Genomic DNA, 16242 nt, shown 5'->3' with positions numbered 1-16242 from the left:
AAACACACACCTGCTGGGGCAAGGCCAGTCTGGGAGAGAATTGCAGCAGCCTAATTTATGAGACCCAAGGGAGGGCAAAGGGCAGGGGATCCAGACTGGCCTGCCCTCACTTCCTACTTCTATAGTCTCCAAGTTAGACCTTTGATACACAGAACAGGGTTTTGGTTCTCAAATACATCCCCCCCTCACAGCATTTCAAACAAACCACCTAATTAGGGTATCTTTTGTCGAACCTAGTTAGCACAATGAGCCCAGAGGGACTGTTGCAGCATGCAAGTTAGCGGTCACCTTAGGCCTGCCATTGTGGAATATTTGGCACTTTAGGTGCCGAAAGCAAGTGGGTGAGAACAGGGATTTTCACTAAAAACCTGGCCTTGGGCTCGCCTCTGGCCTCCTCATTTCCTCCAGAGAGAAGGCGCTGTCATCCGTCACTCGGGCCCAGGCAGGGGCACAATAGCGCAGTCTGGGTCCTGGCTACTGACACCATCACATGGGCTGCTGATAAGACTCACCTTCCGGGACCCAGAAGAACTGAGCCATTACTGACACACAACACTTTGGTCTTTTGCCATTCTTACTGATGACCGTGAAATAAAAGGAAAAAGGAAAGTATGTTATCCACTACACGAGGCGAGAACACTCTGCTGTGTTGTCGCTGTGTGCCTCTTTCAATATTTTTAAGGTCCGTCAAAGTTTATCATCCTTTAGATCTTCCAAAATACCCTCCAAATGCAAGATGTCGGGGAAAAGCTATCGTGTCTTGTTATGTAATCCTCTAATGGACTCACAACAAGTAGAATAAATTGACACTTAGCCTTATCTGTTTTTCTAATGTTAACAATCTATTTTTGTTATTGACTTATTAAGATAACTGTAAGAGTCATGCTTCAGTTCCATCCAGGCTGTTATGGTAACACCTGTAAACAACCATCTCCTCTGCAGAAAGATGTTAAGTGCTCCTCTATAAAGGTCTGTCAAGTCATAATACCACACATCCTTTCTTTCAGTACACACACACACACGCAAGGCCTGTTCAGTGTACAGTACACCCACAGTCAACTGGAGGTGTTGATGCTTTCTTTAAACAGAGTTTACTACTGCGGTAAAACCATCAGACTCCAATTGCCTCTCAGCTTTACAGGAGCAGAGACCACAGGTGGAAGATAATTGCAGTCATTACCGAGTAATCAAACTTGCATTAGGAGCTCAGAGGCCTGCTGTCTTTGGAGAACAAGCCTACATCTACCAGTAGAATGGTTTTCTGGGCCTGCAACAACTGATATCACTGTACACCTGCCACTCTGAAGCAAAGACACTGCTTCAGTAGGTTAGACTGCCAGAGATATGGAGAGCAGAAGGAGAAACAAGAAGAGACATGTTCAGCACCGCCCGGCAAAACACTGACTTTGAAGAACTCACGAGACAGTGAATGGAGAGGAATGGTTGAAATTTGACTGATGTGCTGCAGAGGTATAAAGTATTATTTTTGTGAAAATTCTCTTTAAATAGTTTCATCCAGAGCTCTGCAGCCTGTATCCACGCTGACCTCTGCTGCGGGCCTGACCTTACCCAGCTTATCACGATGATCCTGAAATGAAGATGATGTATTGGTGAGCCGCACTGAGCAGCTCCTTGACACTCTCTGGGAGTCTGGGTTTTGTTACAGGCAGGAAACAGACTCTTCCGCTGCGTAAACACGCGTCTCTGCTTGGCCACTTTTGCGCTGCCGGTGGCACGCGAAGAGCCGCTGATGATGGTCAGCTGAGGGCTGCAGGCTGGACGCATGTGTGAGTGTTTGGGGTTGAAAGCTAATTGCACCGTTATCGTGGTAACTGGTGGCTCTGACCCGTGACGCTGTGAACTGACACAGATGCAGCAGCCCCAGCTTTCAGACCATCACCGATGATCTTTTAAAACCACAACAATGCGAGACGGCATCAATTTTGGACAGAGGAGTTTTGGCTGTGCTATTTATTTGCAGCTCAGTTTTATCTAGCTGACACAATCTGCACCTCAGAACTTTAAATTTTTACATTAGTAAATGATTTCGTTATTGCCATTACGCATTAATAAAGCGTAATGGCAAAATTACGCATTAATGGATGCGGAAATTGCACATTAACGGATGCGTAATGGCGAAATTACGCAAGAAACAATATAATCCCTTGTCTCTTTGAATCATTACACTGAGAAAGAGAAATGGGCAGTTATTTGGTAAACAAATAGATTAGATTTACTGCTTTTTGTGAGTATTTTACAAGCTACTTTCTACTCATCAATTCAACACAACTTCCGCAGAAGCACATTCGATCGGATGAAAATTTCAAGTGGTTGCCCTGATGAGGAAATCTGGACAAAAACTAGAAACGTTGATGCTTTCGGCTCTGTTTACTTTTGCCACAGCGCAGTGGGAGTCGCTAAGGCCTTGCATAATTTCTCCACCCTGTTTCTTTCTAAGTCCACTTAAAACTGACCATTTTAAAGACATACATCTGCAGAAGAGGGGAAGACGTTGCCCCTCATCTAAACAGCCTCTTCTGGATGGTGCGCGGATGGGATTATGTCGACATGCACTCCTCTTCTTTCCACACGGTTTAGGAGCGATGGGCCCTCAGACCCTGGCGCCTGGACGTGGCCACAGATAGTCGCTCTGAGGTGTCCCGTTTCAGCATGTTTTCTCTTTAACACACAGGTAAAAGAAAATATTTGACGGGTATTTTGTTATTTGTAATTATAACCATCATTATTGTGCTGTTGTTGAAAGGGATTTAGAAAAAATATTTTGCAGCGAAATTCAGCTATTTCTTTCCATTCCTTGCAGTGCATAAAGCAGATCATTTCAGATTAGCAAACAATTTTTTATCTATTTACCAAGGGGACTTTTGGCTCAGAAATACTGGCCCAGCATCAAGGGAAAGCATCATTGTGGCTAAATTTTGGTGGAAAATAATACTACAACTTCATCAAACGAAGAAGAAACAAACAAATGATAAAGCACCACGTTTATATTCACCATGCCTCCTTAAGTTGCCAATTTTATCTCATTTCCCACAGTCGCGGCATATTATCTTATTCACGGGCTGCCAAGACAGGAAACGAAGATAGGCTGTGCCTAATCTTAAAAACACCGTAGTGATGACGGGAGGAGCTGTGGTGATTGAGGAACCATCGAACAGAGGCGCTAAGAGCACAAATGTTGTTTTTTACCAGATTATCTCGAACAACAGGATTTTATGTAAAGTTGCTAGTAAAATCATTATATCATATAGTGGATATTTTTGTGTAATTGTATGATAACGTTGGTGCTGTTCAGTGTTAGTCTTTGCTGTAAGAAAATAAAAATAATTGGAAACGTCCTTACCTTTAACATGTGTAATAACAGTTTGAGAGGTGCTGAAGGTGTAAATATTATTTCATGAATTGGAAATTTTTATACAACAAGGAGAGAGAGAGAGAGAGAGAGAGAGAGAGAGAGAGAGAGAGAGAGAGAGAGAGAGAGAGAGAGAGAGAGAGAGAGAGACACTATGGCAATCCCTCCCTCGCTTCAGCACGTCACTGAAAGGGCATCTCGGCTGACCCAGCTCCTTCTCTAGATAACTGAATTCAGGCAACCAAACAGGATCGACCTCTCTCTTTCTCTCTCAGCCCTCCTGCCGCAGACACCCACCTCAGAGGGATGTCACAGCTGAAAGCAAGCCAGTCCTCCTCGGTCTGCATGAAAAACAAGCACCGCGCCACCGTTTTCCATTTTTACGCACGGGGTGTTTACTTCTTTTACGCGCCGTCCAGAGACAAATCGCTCCAATTCCGGGCCTGTTGACTGTTGTCTGCCATCTAACTGTTCTTGGTGGGAATAATGATTCCAAGCCCGGTCATAACTTCTTCTACCACGCCTTTTTCTGTGAAGGACATTTTGAAGTTAGAGCTGCAGCAGCAATCTCAGCAGCAGCAGCAGCAGCTCCAGTTCATCTCCTGCTTCGGTCTCTCCGGTGCGCTGTCGCAGCCGGGAGCTTTCCCAAATAAATCCTACCGCTCTCATTCGCCTCCCTCCTGCATGCTGGCAGCCAGAGACAGTCCGAGTCCCATCAGCTCCTGCCTCTCGGAGAGCGAGGAGAGGATGTCGTACCTCAACACGCTGAGTGTCCAGGAGCGGCTGGTGGAGTCCGGTCTGCCGGTGGAGGTGTTCGGTAACCCGGGACACAACCAGGCTGCAGAGCTCCGGCTGGACAACGAGCAGGAGGAGCAAGACAGCAGTGAGTAGAAAGTCTAAATTCTTACAAAAAGTGAGGGATGATGAGGTTACTAACTGCATAAATAACAAGTTTGACAGTCATGCCTGAGGAGGTATTTATAATCAGAAGTTTATGGGACTAATCTGACATTAATATAAACTTATTAAGGAATAATTCCTCCTAATTGACAAGATATCATTTGTTGATTCATGTAGCCTGTAAATGAGTCCAAAATTTTCACCAAATGCACAAATGGAAAAGGTCCTCATAATGCTGATTTTTGTTAAGAAATAAAATAAAATTTTAATATTTTCCCAGGCGTTTAAATATTGAACTTTTTGCTGTAAATATGCCATAATTTAGAACAAAAACAATGCATATAACAAGAGAAGTAGCTTGCCTACAAAAAACTAAATAAGAATTATTGTTCCATGCGTTTGCTTCCAACTTTGTGCATATAGTTTGCAGGATTTTAAGTGGTGTTTACATATGCAATGGCTTACATATTAATAAAAAATAATATAGATCGCTCAACAGAAGCTTTAATATATGTAAATAAATGTGCATTTATTCTTCACAAAATTTATCGTATGAAACATATTCACCATCAGCTTTATTTTCAAAATATGAACGTTCATGTTCACGGATGATTTGAGAAACATCTCAGATCACAAATTCTTCTTGATATAATCTTTCAATGGAATATTTGAAACTTTATTTGATTTATTCTTAAATAAATGCCTGCAAGAGAAACTTCCAACACTAAATTTGAAATGTTAATATTGTGGAAAAGTAAAAAATAAAAATAAATAAGGAATCAGTTTTCTAAATCCACAACAAATGTTGCCGCAGAAAAGCTGCTTTGCTTTAGTGTTTTAGAAAAATTAAGATTATAAATAAAGTGATAAATGGTGAATATCAGAGTGGTGACTTTGGGACACATTTCAGAATACAACAGAATGTACTTGTTCTGGCTTTGATGCAGTTAAACGGTTCTCCTCCTTGCAGAGAGCTGCGCTGCGTTGCGGGGTGACTGTGAGGATCCAGACTCGGAGAAAGCCGCCACCAAGCAGCAGAGGACCAGGAGGAAACCCCGCGTCCTCTTCTCCCAGGCTCAGGTGTTCGAGCTGGAGCGGCGCTTCAAGCAGCAGCGTTACCTGTCCGCCCCGGAGAGGGAGCACCTGGCCAGCTCCCTGAAGCTCACCTCCACCCAGGTCAAGATCTGGTTCCAGAACAGGAGGTACAAATGCAAGAGGCAGCGGCAGGACAAGACTCTGGAGATCGCAGGCCATCACCATCACCACCACCAGCCGCCGCCGCCGCCTAGGAGGGTGGCCGTGCCAGTGCTGGTCCGAGACGGGAGGCCTTGTCTGACTGGATCCCAGAACTATAACCCTCCTTACACAGTCAGAGCTCCAAACCCGTACAGCTACAACAGCTATCCGGCCTACAGCTACAACAACTCGGTGTATACCAACACTTACTCCTGTACTTACTCTAGTTTACCTGCTCTCCCTCCGAGCAACACCACCGCGAATGCTTTCATGAACATGAATCTGGGAAACCTCGGCGCACAGACGCAAAGCCAACCGCCTCAAGGAGCAGTGGTCACACCCTGCCAAGGAACTCTGCAGGGCATCCGGGCTTGGTAGCGCGGCGTTTACGCGCAGTGACAGCTCTGAGAGACTCCTCTGGGTGGATGAATGGACTCGCGCATGCAAACCCGGTGAAACAATGCAAATAAAGCACAATTTCAAACTCAGCAACGCATTACAGGAAGTCAGCGTCAGCTGGCTGTAGTTTAAAAGGAGGAATATGAAGAAAATGTAATTAACTGACTGAGATAATAACGCATACATAGTTTACGCATTTTTCTCTGAGCCGCAATGTTTAGAAAACTGTTGGGTTATTGTGGGAATTAATGTCGCCAATGCGCAAAAGCTGTGCGTAATGGTTCAAAATGGGCGTAATGTGCATAAAAATAAATGGAAATTGTATGGATATTTTTATGTACGCATACACGTTTTTCTTTCCGGATTTTTTTTCCAATTTGACTCCTAAACTGAAAGAAAACAACAATATGGAGCACAAATACGAGAAATCCTACTAGTGTTATAGTGTTTTGGTCCCCCCCCCCTTTTTGACAGTGTGATTTGTATTTGGTCGCCAGTTATTGTTTCTACTCTAAAACCATGTGGGTGACACTGAAAGCCCGATGTCCTGAATAAAACCTTTAGGCAACAGGACTCAAGTTACAAATGACATAACGAAGAAAAATGAGCAGTGGTGACACAATTAAATGACATAACAAGAACAACGACACCAGTGGTTGTATTTTACTGTGCTTTGGGTGCGTGAGTGTGTGTGTGTGTGTGTTCATGACCAGTCGGATTTATTACTGCATTTGCAACATTTATTTGCGTCTGGATGGGAAAGTTTAAAAATATGTTTAAATTGAGAGGAGTTTATTCCAGTGTTTCTTATCATCTCAAATCGTTTCTCAAGCCAGGAAAGCATTTTTTTTCTTCCTGTGAGAAAGCTTGCAATAGACTTTGGTCTGAGACAAGAACCAGAAACAGAGAGAATTTAGAGGCGAGCTAATGTCCGGTCGGGATTCAGGGATGGACATTAACCAGACAACCAGCATCCTTGAAACTCACAGAGCTCAGAAAGTAACAGAAGAATGATAAATATGGTTGGATTTTTCTTTTTTAAACAAATGAGTTTGGAAAAAAAATAGGATGGACAATTCTCAATTGTAATAATAAGGCTTAAGGATATAGCTTACATTTATACAAGCAATTAAAAATAATTCTATTAATATCGTAATTACTCCCCTCAGAGGCCTACAAACACACACACACACACACACTCTGTTGACTAGAGATAGACACCTTCACCAACAAGGCACGGTCGAATACGCAGCCGCTATTAATGGAGACGAATGGCAAAGTAAACAGGGTGTTTGTCTCCTCTTATAGCCTCCCCGGACACTTCCCCTGGCTACCGCACTGCCGGTAGGACATACCTGGTGTCAGCTCTAAGTGCTGCAGAGTCACTAGTGTAAATAGAGCTGGCGACAGGACGGCGATGCCTGAGGACGCGGCCTGAGCCACGGCGGCTCTGACAGGCGCTGCGATCGCTATCTTGAGCTTCCAAAGATAGCAGCTCGGCTCATCGCTGCGCCCCGGCGAGGAGTTTCCCAAAACAAAGTCTCCAATGGCAACCACTCGAGGAGCTCACAAAAGAATCGTGGCCCAAATATAGAGAAGAAAATGCGCGGAGAGGGGCTTAAGTAAAAGCGCTTCCATGAGGCTGCCTGCATGGCATCAGATGGATAAGGAAAGATGCTTTAGAATTTTCAGATTTACCGTGCCAGCAGGCTTCTCTTCAAATTTTAAATTAATTGGGATTAGTTTCAGGATAAAGGAGTATATATTAAGCTAAATTTATAACGAATACATTTCATGAGACGGTGAAAGCCTTTTGGTAAATTCACGTTTGAGGGATTTTCTTGCGTAAGTCTAATTCTTTTCTCACAAATCCATATTTATTCTCTATGATTACTTTAATTGTTGCCTGTTGTGATTGAGTGAAAGTATATATTTAAGACTAGTGGTCAAAGGGGTTAGTGTGTTAGGGGTAAACTATTTATCAGGCCAAAAAGGAGGCTGAGAATATGATTAAAGGCTATTTGGACGCAGATTACAAAGAAGAAATGATAATAATGACTACACGAGGAAAGGCTGCTTGATTTACAAATTTCAAATAAACAATAACACCATTTAATATGGCACATTAGAAATCGACTTAGTAGCCACATACAAGAGCTTTTCTGAGTTTAGGTTACATTTTGTAAAGGTGTTTCACTTCCAGACAAGTTTTGACACCCTGGAGCTGATTCAGCTCTGTGGCAAACCGACAGATTTCACTGTTTAGTCAGAGAAAGAAAGCAAAACAACATGGAGGAGGCAGATCGCTGCGTCTGTCATCAGCTCTCCTCAGCTGAAGGGTAGGCCTGGTTGTGTAATGCGTGTCTGTTGGTTTTGAGCGGGCTGTGGGGGCGTCAGCATAGTTGCCATCATTTGCTTTTACGCACACTCAACTTTGGAAATCACGAGTCCTGTCCACAAGGCGGCGCTACTCACCTGTCAGGGCTGGAAGTACAGGTCACACTGAAATAGAAGTTCACAAACACTATTCTTAAATTTTTATACCTGCACATTTGAGAGATTTCAAAAACAGCGTGAATTCAGGATGAAGAAGAATTACCTGCTAAACTCTTTAGATTAAATAATGGATGCAAGAATATTCAACTAAGTTACATCAAAATAATCATGTCAGAGTAGTGTAGAATTAAGTGGAAGCTCAAATTAAAGTTGCATAATAATAGATACATCTTCTACATACACATACATGGGAGTTGAAGTTTGTCAAATGATAAACTGGCCTGTGTGACAGCGAGCTGAGCTGCGTTTTTACGCACGCTGGGCAAATTTACTCTACTTAATAGTAGGCAACATCTACTCAGTATCTGACTCATGTTTAATGTCACAAGAGTATTCAAAATGCTCAACTGTTTCTCAGGAACTTTTCTGTTTCCTCTTGTGTAATTGGGCCATGAAAATGTGCTTTATCCATCTAAAGGGAATCTCTTGTTTTCGTAGTGGAAGTGTAATAAAATCTTCTCATCAAAACAAACAACAGTGTCCTCGGTTCTCTATCAGATGCAGAGCTGGGCGGTGCGGAGGAGGGACCAGGCAGAGAGAACAGCCTATCAAAGCTTAACTGGAGCTGCTGCTCACAATATTGTACGAGTCTTGACGGCTGCTCATTAGCAGACCGGACTCACTTCACCGCAATTAAATTAGAGCAATTAGAGAAAGCGGTGGAAAAAGTCCCAACAGTGAGGATTTGTCTGCGACTGGCTGATCTCTTGATGCCTCCAAATAAACCGCACACGAGAGTGAGCAGATATCTGTGCTCTTATTCCAGTCATGACATTAAGCTTTTCGTCCTTTTCTATCAAAGACATCCTCACCGGAGGTGATGCCCGAGAGAAGCCCGGTTCCACTGGGACAGAGGAACTCTGCGCACTGAGGAGCAACATGTGCGCTGGTGATGGTGGAGCAGGAGTCCCTGATTTGTGTCAAGACGTGGAGCAGGAGAGACTTTCTACTGATGTCAGTGCGTCCGGAAACTTCGGATATGAGACAGAGAAGGCCACAGGAGAGGAGACGGAGCGCAGAGAAGGTCGGAAATTTGATTCTACTAAAGACTGAAAACTAAGATTTTACGCAGCAACAAATCTGAAAATAGAGTTGTGATTTCATTTTTGCATCTAGATTACATCTATAGAAAATAACATCTTGAAATTAGATAAAGTCACAACATTTTTTGTAAAACTTTGGAAACAGAATGAATTTCTCTGACTTCTCTTCAACTAAACTGCTTTAAAAATTCTACACAGAAAAAACGTGATATTTATATCTCCACTGGTGCTTACATAGATAAAAGAAATTTATTTCCTACTAGGAAAAAAACTAATTCCATTGAATAAGTCCAAATATCTTGAAATATATTATTATAATAATGCTGTTAACATCTGGCAGAAAATTGGCGTCAATAAGGCCACGAAAAGCACAAAATTTAAGAGCCAAATAATCACGATTGTATTGATTTATTTTTGCTCTGTCAAAGTTTTAAATCTGTGTCGTCCAATCTGAGGACGTAGCTTGAATAAAGGCATCTTTTATTCTACCTTCTGACAGAGATGTAAAATTAAACCTCCCACTGGGCAGCATCACCACCTGCTTGATGAAGTGACCTCTAGGCAGCTCCAGCTCTGTCCACCTCTGCAGAGACAAACTTACTGTGGTTTCATATGTTCATGTCTTTCAGACCAGCATCCACGGTGCAAAAACGGAGATAAACGGCAGGAGAACCAACTGGAGGCAGAGGAGGAAGGAGACATCCACAGCGGGGGGTCGTTCAGCTGCTCACCCGGGGAGCAGCGCTGCAGAGCCGGGGTGAAGAAGCGCTCCAGGGCGGCCTTCTCTCACGCACAGGTCCACGAGCTGGAGCGTCGCTTCAGCGCTCAGCGGTACCTTTCAGGCCCCGAGCGGGCCGACCTGGCAGGAGCCCTGAAACTCACAGAGACCCAGGTGAAGATCTGGTTCCAGAACCGGAGATACAAAACCAAACGGCGCCAGATGGTGGCCGAGCTGGCGGCGTGCAGCCCGCCGAAGAAAGTGGCAGTAAAAGTGCTGGTGAGGGACGATCAGACGCAGCATCACCGGACCGAAGTGCGCATCCCCATGAGTGTGCCTCTGTACCAGGGCTACCAGTACCACCCCTACCTGCACTACTACTACCAGCCCTGGAGCCCGGACTGCATGTCCTGTGGAGGGATGCTCTGAAGCTCTCTGGACACTCAAAGGTATCTGATTTCTGGGAGGTTTCTGTGCATCTGAAGGGACATTTTTTTCGAACTGAAAATCCTTCCTTGATTCACTTTTGCATGATTCTGAAAATATTTTGAGTTTGGTTGTCGTTTCTCTTTTAACTAGAAGTGAGGTTAACATTTTTCTTCTTTTAACAACAACACAGTATCAGACAATAAGTGTAGAAATTCTGCAAGTTGTTAGAATCAAGGGAAATAAATAAAACTTTTTCAACGTTGCCCTGTAGTGAGAATTTGTGCATTTGAGGTTTTACACATCTCTTATGGGACTGTCAGCTGGTTTGATAATTAATGAGTACTTTTTAAATGATTTACAAGCAAAAAAGACCATTTTTAAGCTAAATACTGACTTGTTCTGACACCTTTTACAAAATAATATGGACAACACATTCAATTTAAAGGTTTTGATTTTATTCTAAGATGCATAACTTGCTCTGCACAAATGATTAAGTGTGTAAAAGAAGTATATTACGCTGATGGGAGGGTAACTTACTAAAATAGCTGAGAAAATTCTTTCAAAATGTGCATTTCAGCAACAAAACAACCACAAATGATAACCGTAATGTGCACAATAGTTCGCTTTGATATTTGGAAACTAATCTGCTTTAAGGGGGTTTGTTTTGCTCTAAAATGTTTTCACGATAAGCCATCTCCTTTTTTAGTTCTTTTTCATCATGTAAGAAAATCAGCTCACCACTAAATTGTAAATGATTTATTGTGCTGATAATTTGCAATATATTTTTAAAAAAGATAAAGAGTTGAAATAAATATCAGAATCCAGATATTTTTTGGCCATTTTTTTAGTAGTAATGGTGGAACAATTTGCACCAACACTGAGATTTTGGTGAAAATATAGTAGTTTTTTTTTTAAATAGAATTTGTAAACAAAGGTGTGGACTGGGGGTTTTTTTAATGGAAAAAAAAACCCCACAAACCTCGTACTCAACACACAGTTTCCAGATCTGCAATAACAAAAGAGAGGGAAAAAGAGTTTAAAAGGTACAAATATGTGCTGCAGCTACGAGCACATGCTGACTATGTGCTTCACAACACCACAGCATGATCTGCACCATGCCTTTTTTAATCTTCCCTAAAGATTGCCAGTTTGTAAGTAACCAGACAGAGCAGAAAGGAATCCTGAATTTATACAAACCCAACGGGAGAAAGTAGCTTATCTTGACGTGCGAGAAGCTTCCCCAACTCTGACATTTTTAGTAGACATTTATTTCGTTTATGGGACACCTTTATGGATCACGAAACTCAACATTACACCGGCAGGAGCACATTCTTAATACGAGATTTATGGACCTTAGAGCGAGTGTGATTATGGGATTTTATTTAAAGCTCAAAGCAGTCGAGCTTTGTAAGATATCATTTACTGCATGTATATAGACATACATTACTGTATACTTCGAGAGTGTGTGTTTGAAATTAACTTTACTAATTTTAATATTACACACATTTTTACTGACTTAACCAAATGCTGTTTAAAAGGTATTTTTTTGCCCGTTTTAAAACATTTCTAAGGTGTGTTTTGTCTGTGTGGAAATGTGCTGCGTGGGACTGTGTGCTACATGAGTCAGAGAGGGTCAATAGACCGTGGAGATGTTGCTCCATCCAGCCTGGCTACACAAGACAGCACGCATTCATCATGCTTTACCGCAAAGACTACACCCTCATCTCCAAGAAATAAGCTCAAATGGTCATACCTGATAGGAAAGTAACATCATCATTCTTAGAGAGGGTGATTAATGCGTCGGCTTAGTCCTCAACCGATTCTGTTTACTGGTCAGATAATGGTAGCTGAAAGTAGTCAAGAAGAGAAGACTTGACTGATGCACTGCAGATAAACACATAAAGTTATTCTGCAGCTAGAACTGAAAATTATTACGATAAAAAGGGTGTGACACTAAAGAGGTGCGATGTAAAATAACTACTTCAGCTTTCCCGGCTGCTTTGGCAGAGATGTTCACCTTGTGCCAGACTCTGGCATCAGCCCAAACCTCATCTATCTCCTACATCAAAACACCACTTCAGACCATCCTAAGTGGTTGGCATTGTGCACAACAGGTTCCTGGGTGGGAGGAATAACACGTCTCCCTTTCACTGTGCGACTGTAAGGACCGGGCCACCGTTCAGTCCAACTCTGCTACTGAATGCTTTGTGACAGGTTGTGGTGTTGCGTTGTGACTCCGAGGAATGCCATTCTCTATGAGCTCTGATTATTCGCATTGTGCCGCTGAGTAGTTGGTCTAGTCATTGCTGTCTACCGTGACCAGATAAGACTGTTTTTCTTTTCTTTTCCTGCACCCAGTCTGTGATGTCACATTGATGTAACTTTCCATAGACAACAAAGACAGACAGTGAGAAGGGATTTTTAGGTTACGTGGTGCTCATCTATAGGCGACCTTTATGTTGATGGTCTTTGGCATCGTCATCTGGCTCTCAGAGGGCAGAATGAGCTGCCTGTAACTATTTGATGGACAACATGGTTCAAGAGATACCCATTTTCCATTGACTATGGGTCATTTTTGACCCACGTTGTGCATCAAAAGATTAACTTCATGACTTTGGTTATTTTGAAGTCAAATAATGCCAACATTGCCCCCATCATTGATGAAGGCTGGAAACATGGTTAAATTAAAGTCTAACTGTCAAAAAACACAAGCAGTCAGACCATCACAGAGGTCAGAAAACAAGACGATACTTTACCTTTGTTATCTAAAGCACTTTATTTGCATTTTTAAAATTGTTTATGTGCTAATACACTACTAATGTTAGGTCACATCCGAACCAAGGTATTCACAACAAACAGATGCTAATTTTCCATTTTTATTTTCTTCACATTATGTTCAGAAAATCTGGGAGATAGTGTAAAATGTGTATAGTCTGACTCTTGGTTTGTTGCCTCATCTGATGTCTTAACCACATCCTGTCCAAGTATGACTGTACTGACAGGAATGATGGTCATGAGTTGAAATGAACAGAACTGTTTTAAGCATGCTTGGAAAGACTCTCAATTTATGATTTCATTTAGCAGACGCTTTTAGTCTCTTAGTGATACTTAGTGCACTTCATACAGAATAACACACAGACAATCACGATATCCAGACAATATATACCCTGAATTTTCCTCTAACACCACTCTGGCTCTCACATTTTTGAGCTTACAACCTCAATTACATACGATACAGACATTAATGTCTCCTCAGGATAAATTATAATAACTCAGCTGTGATCCCTTCACTGTGTCCAGTGATTTGACTTTGGGTATTAGACATTGAGCAACCACAGTATTTTTAACCCTCACATGTTTACCGCTGCAGCAGTTAGCAACTTTACGCCAATGCAGATTACACTCCTGTGTACAGAAGAAGGAATGGTTGTTGTTATGTACTATCATGTTTTTTTTTAACAAATTAGTTCTAGCTATATGTTGTTAGTATTTACTGGTAACAGAGATGGAGCTGTACAATGAAACTGGCTGCCATTTTGAGTCGTCTGATGATGGAAACGCTTGTAAGTCACAAATACGGGGACTTTTTTCATTGCTTCTTTTCCTTCCTTATGACATGAACTCGGCTAAATGAACAATGTCAGAATTAGAACATAAGATAACAATTAAAAAATCATTATTATCCACGAGTCCTAGTGCAACAGAGACTCTACAGATTATAAAATTGTGAGCAGCAGATTCAAATTTCAGACGTGACTAATCATTGTCAATACGTGTCATCGCCTTCTTCAGTTGAGTCACAGAACGATCATTTGTGGCGTCTGGAAAATCCGTTTGTACGTCACAACTAAAGTGATATCTCTCACTGAGGAGTTACTAAATTAGCTGTAACCAGTTGTTTATTATTTAGCATTATTCAGCAGCCATTTCCTCAAGCATATTAAAGCATCCTCATACAAAATGCACACACCAGAAAGAGCAGTAAAACACTAAGTGATAGGTGGTTTTCTAATAAATGCCACTTATTTTCTCAAAACCAATCAGCATCAAATCTGACAAAGCAGTTTTTTCAGTCCTGCTCAGAAGCTAAATTACATTCTTATTTCACAGAGGACATTTTTATTTAAAGTGTGCATTACACTTATTGTGCCTTTTGCATTTTATATTGCTCTTTTTGTTTGTTTTTGCTTACTTGCTACTATATTTTTGCTATTTTTTTATATTTATGGTGGCGGTAACTGTACTCTTTCTGCTGTAACAACCCAATTTCCCCACAGGGATGAATAAAACATTTCTACTTGATTCTATTTTATCAGAGTAGGTACTTTTTTCTCCACCAAAACCAGCCCAGGAAGCGGTTCTACTGGAGTAGTTCTCTAAACCATTCCTAAAGTTGCCTGCACAAGTACCTGCAGTGGAATTGAGAGGACATTTTTCGCTCTATTTCTATCACTGGTGAGCTCTCTAACAAAGGAGATTAAAGTCGGAACGTCTAATCTAATATACTGCAAGCACCCAGTAAAAGACCTCAGAGAAAACCCTATAACTTGTAATGAATGAGCGATAACTGCATTAGAGCCTGTTTCACTCAGGAACTTACCATTATATACTATATAAGCTTTAATTCTGACTTATTCACAACCTATAGCCTAGCCGCGCTAGACAACCCACGGCAACGAATTTAATTCTCTGCCAGGGTGGGTCTAGTTACCCTCCATAAGGCTCGAGGTTGGATGCTCCTAAAACTGGCCGACGAATCACCATGAAGTGTAGAGTCAGAAGGCGGGTGTAACTAAGTGATGACAGAGGCACGACGATTCTGACAGAAACAACCGGAAACAACTAGCCTAGCCACACTAGACAACCCACGGCAACGAATTTAATTCTCTGCCAGGGTCGACAACAAAAACAACAGTCGTTGAGCTCCATTAGCACCGACTCTGAATAATCTTTCTGTTAACATGTCTGTAATATACTTGAGCTTCACCCATTGACTGAATAAATAAGGCTTCACCGAACTACCGCATCCTCTGATTTCCGGCGCTCTAGGAGCCTATTCCTTGCGCTGATTGGTTGTATACCTACCCAACTGCTGCAGAGTGATTTGATAGACAACCTTTTAGCCCGCCTCCCTCCCTGTCGAGCGTGCCTGGACCCTTGCGTCTTCAGAGCATTGGGTCTAGCGCGGCTAGGCTACACAACCTACTGATTGATGATTAAGTCATGGAGTAGTTTGTTCCTCGCTAGTTCCTCATGTTTTTATGCACCATACTGCAAATGTTAAAGATGACAGCCGTCCCCTTCTACTAAGTTCAGCAGCTGTGGAACCGGGTTGGTCGCCTTGCTCCATTTATCATCAGACAGCCCCACAGATAAGACAGTCAAACACACTGCTGGCGCAAAATGTAAAGCCCATATTCTCTGTCCGTTCCGTAATTATCACCACTTTAAATCACTTTCAGGTCGAAGCCGCAGCCATTCGTCAACTGCCTCTCCGTCGGGGAATGTGCTCCAGCCAGTAGTCCGCAGAGCCATCAGGCATTGCTCTACGTATAAATATGTAATGCACAAGAATGTAAACACTGTGAGTT

The 16242-nt window shown here is 42.2% G+C and overlaps 2 protein-coding genes across 2 annotated transcripts; both read left to right on the top strand.

Moving 5' to 3' along the window:
• Positions 1–3612: 3612 nt before the first annotated feature.
• Positions 3613–6554, top strand: nkx2.3 (NK2 homeobox 3). Its single transcript, XM_022197001.2, has 2 exons — positions 3613–4253; positions 5241–6554. The coding sequence occupies exons 1-2, from the start codon at positions 3857–3859 to the stop codon at positions 5882–5884; spliced, it is 1041 nt and encodes a 346-aa protein (XP_022052693.1). The 5' UTR covers positions 3613–3856; the 3' UTR covers positions 5885–6554.
• A 2509-nt stretch (positions 6555–9063) lies between these two features.
• Positions 9064–10913, top strand: nkx3.3 (NK3 homeobox 3). Its single transcript, XM_022197002.2, has 2 exons — positions 9064–9485; positions 10134–10913. The coding sequence occupies exons 1-2, from the start codon at positions 9230–9232 to the stop codon at positions 10649–10651; spliced, it is 774 nt and encodes a 257-aa protein (XP_022052694.1). The 5' UTR covers positions 9064–9229; the 3' UTR covers positions 10652–10913.
• The last annotated feature ends 5329 nt before the right edge of the window (positions 10914–16242 follow it).

The sequence above is a fragment of the Acanthochromis polyacanthus genome, chromosome 15 (genome assembly GCF_021347895.1).
Source record: "Acanthochromis polyacanthus isolate Apoly-LR-REF ecotype Palm Island chromosome 15, KAUST_Apoly_ChrSc, whole genome shotgun sequence".
Taxonomy (NCBI): Eukaryota; Metazoa; Chordata; class Actinopteri; family Pomacentridae; genus Acanthochromis; species Acanthochromis polyacanthus.
The sequence above is the reverse complement of the archived record's forward strand: the minus strand, read 5'-3'. Positions and strand labels throughout refer to the sequence as shown.

Coding starts and splice junctions, on each gene's coding strand:
- nkx2.3 (XM_022197001.2), top strand. CDS start 3,857: ATGATTCCAAGCCCGGTCATAACTTCTTCTACCACGCCTTTTTCTGTG. Junction 4,254..5,240: donor GCAGGAGGAGCAAGACAGCA/GTGAGTAGAAAG, acceptor TCCTCCTTGCAG/AGAGCTGCGCTGCGTTGCGG.
- nkx3.3 (XM_022197002.2), top strand. CDS start 9,230: ATGACATTAAGCTTTTCGTCCTTTTCTATCAAAGACATCCTCACCGGA. Junction 9,486..10,133: donor GGAGACGGAGCGCAGAGAAG/GTCGGAAATTTG, acceptor CATGTCTTTCAG/ACCAGCATCCACGGTGCAAA.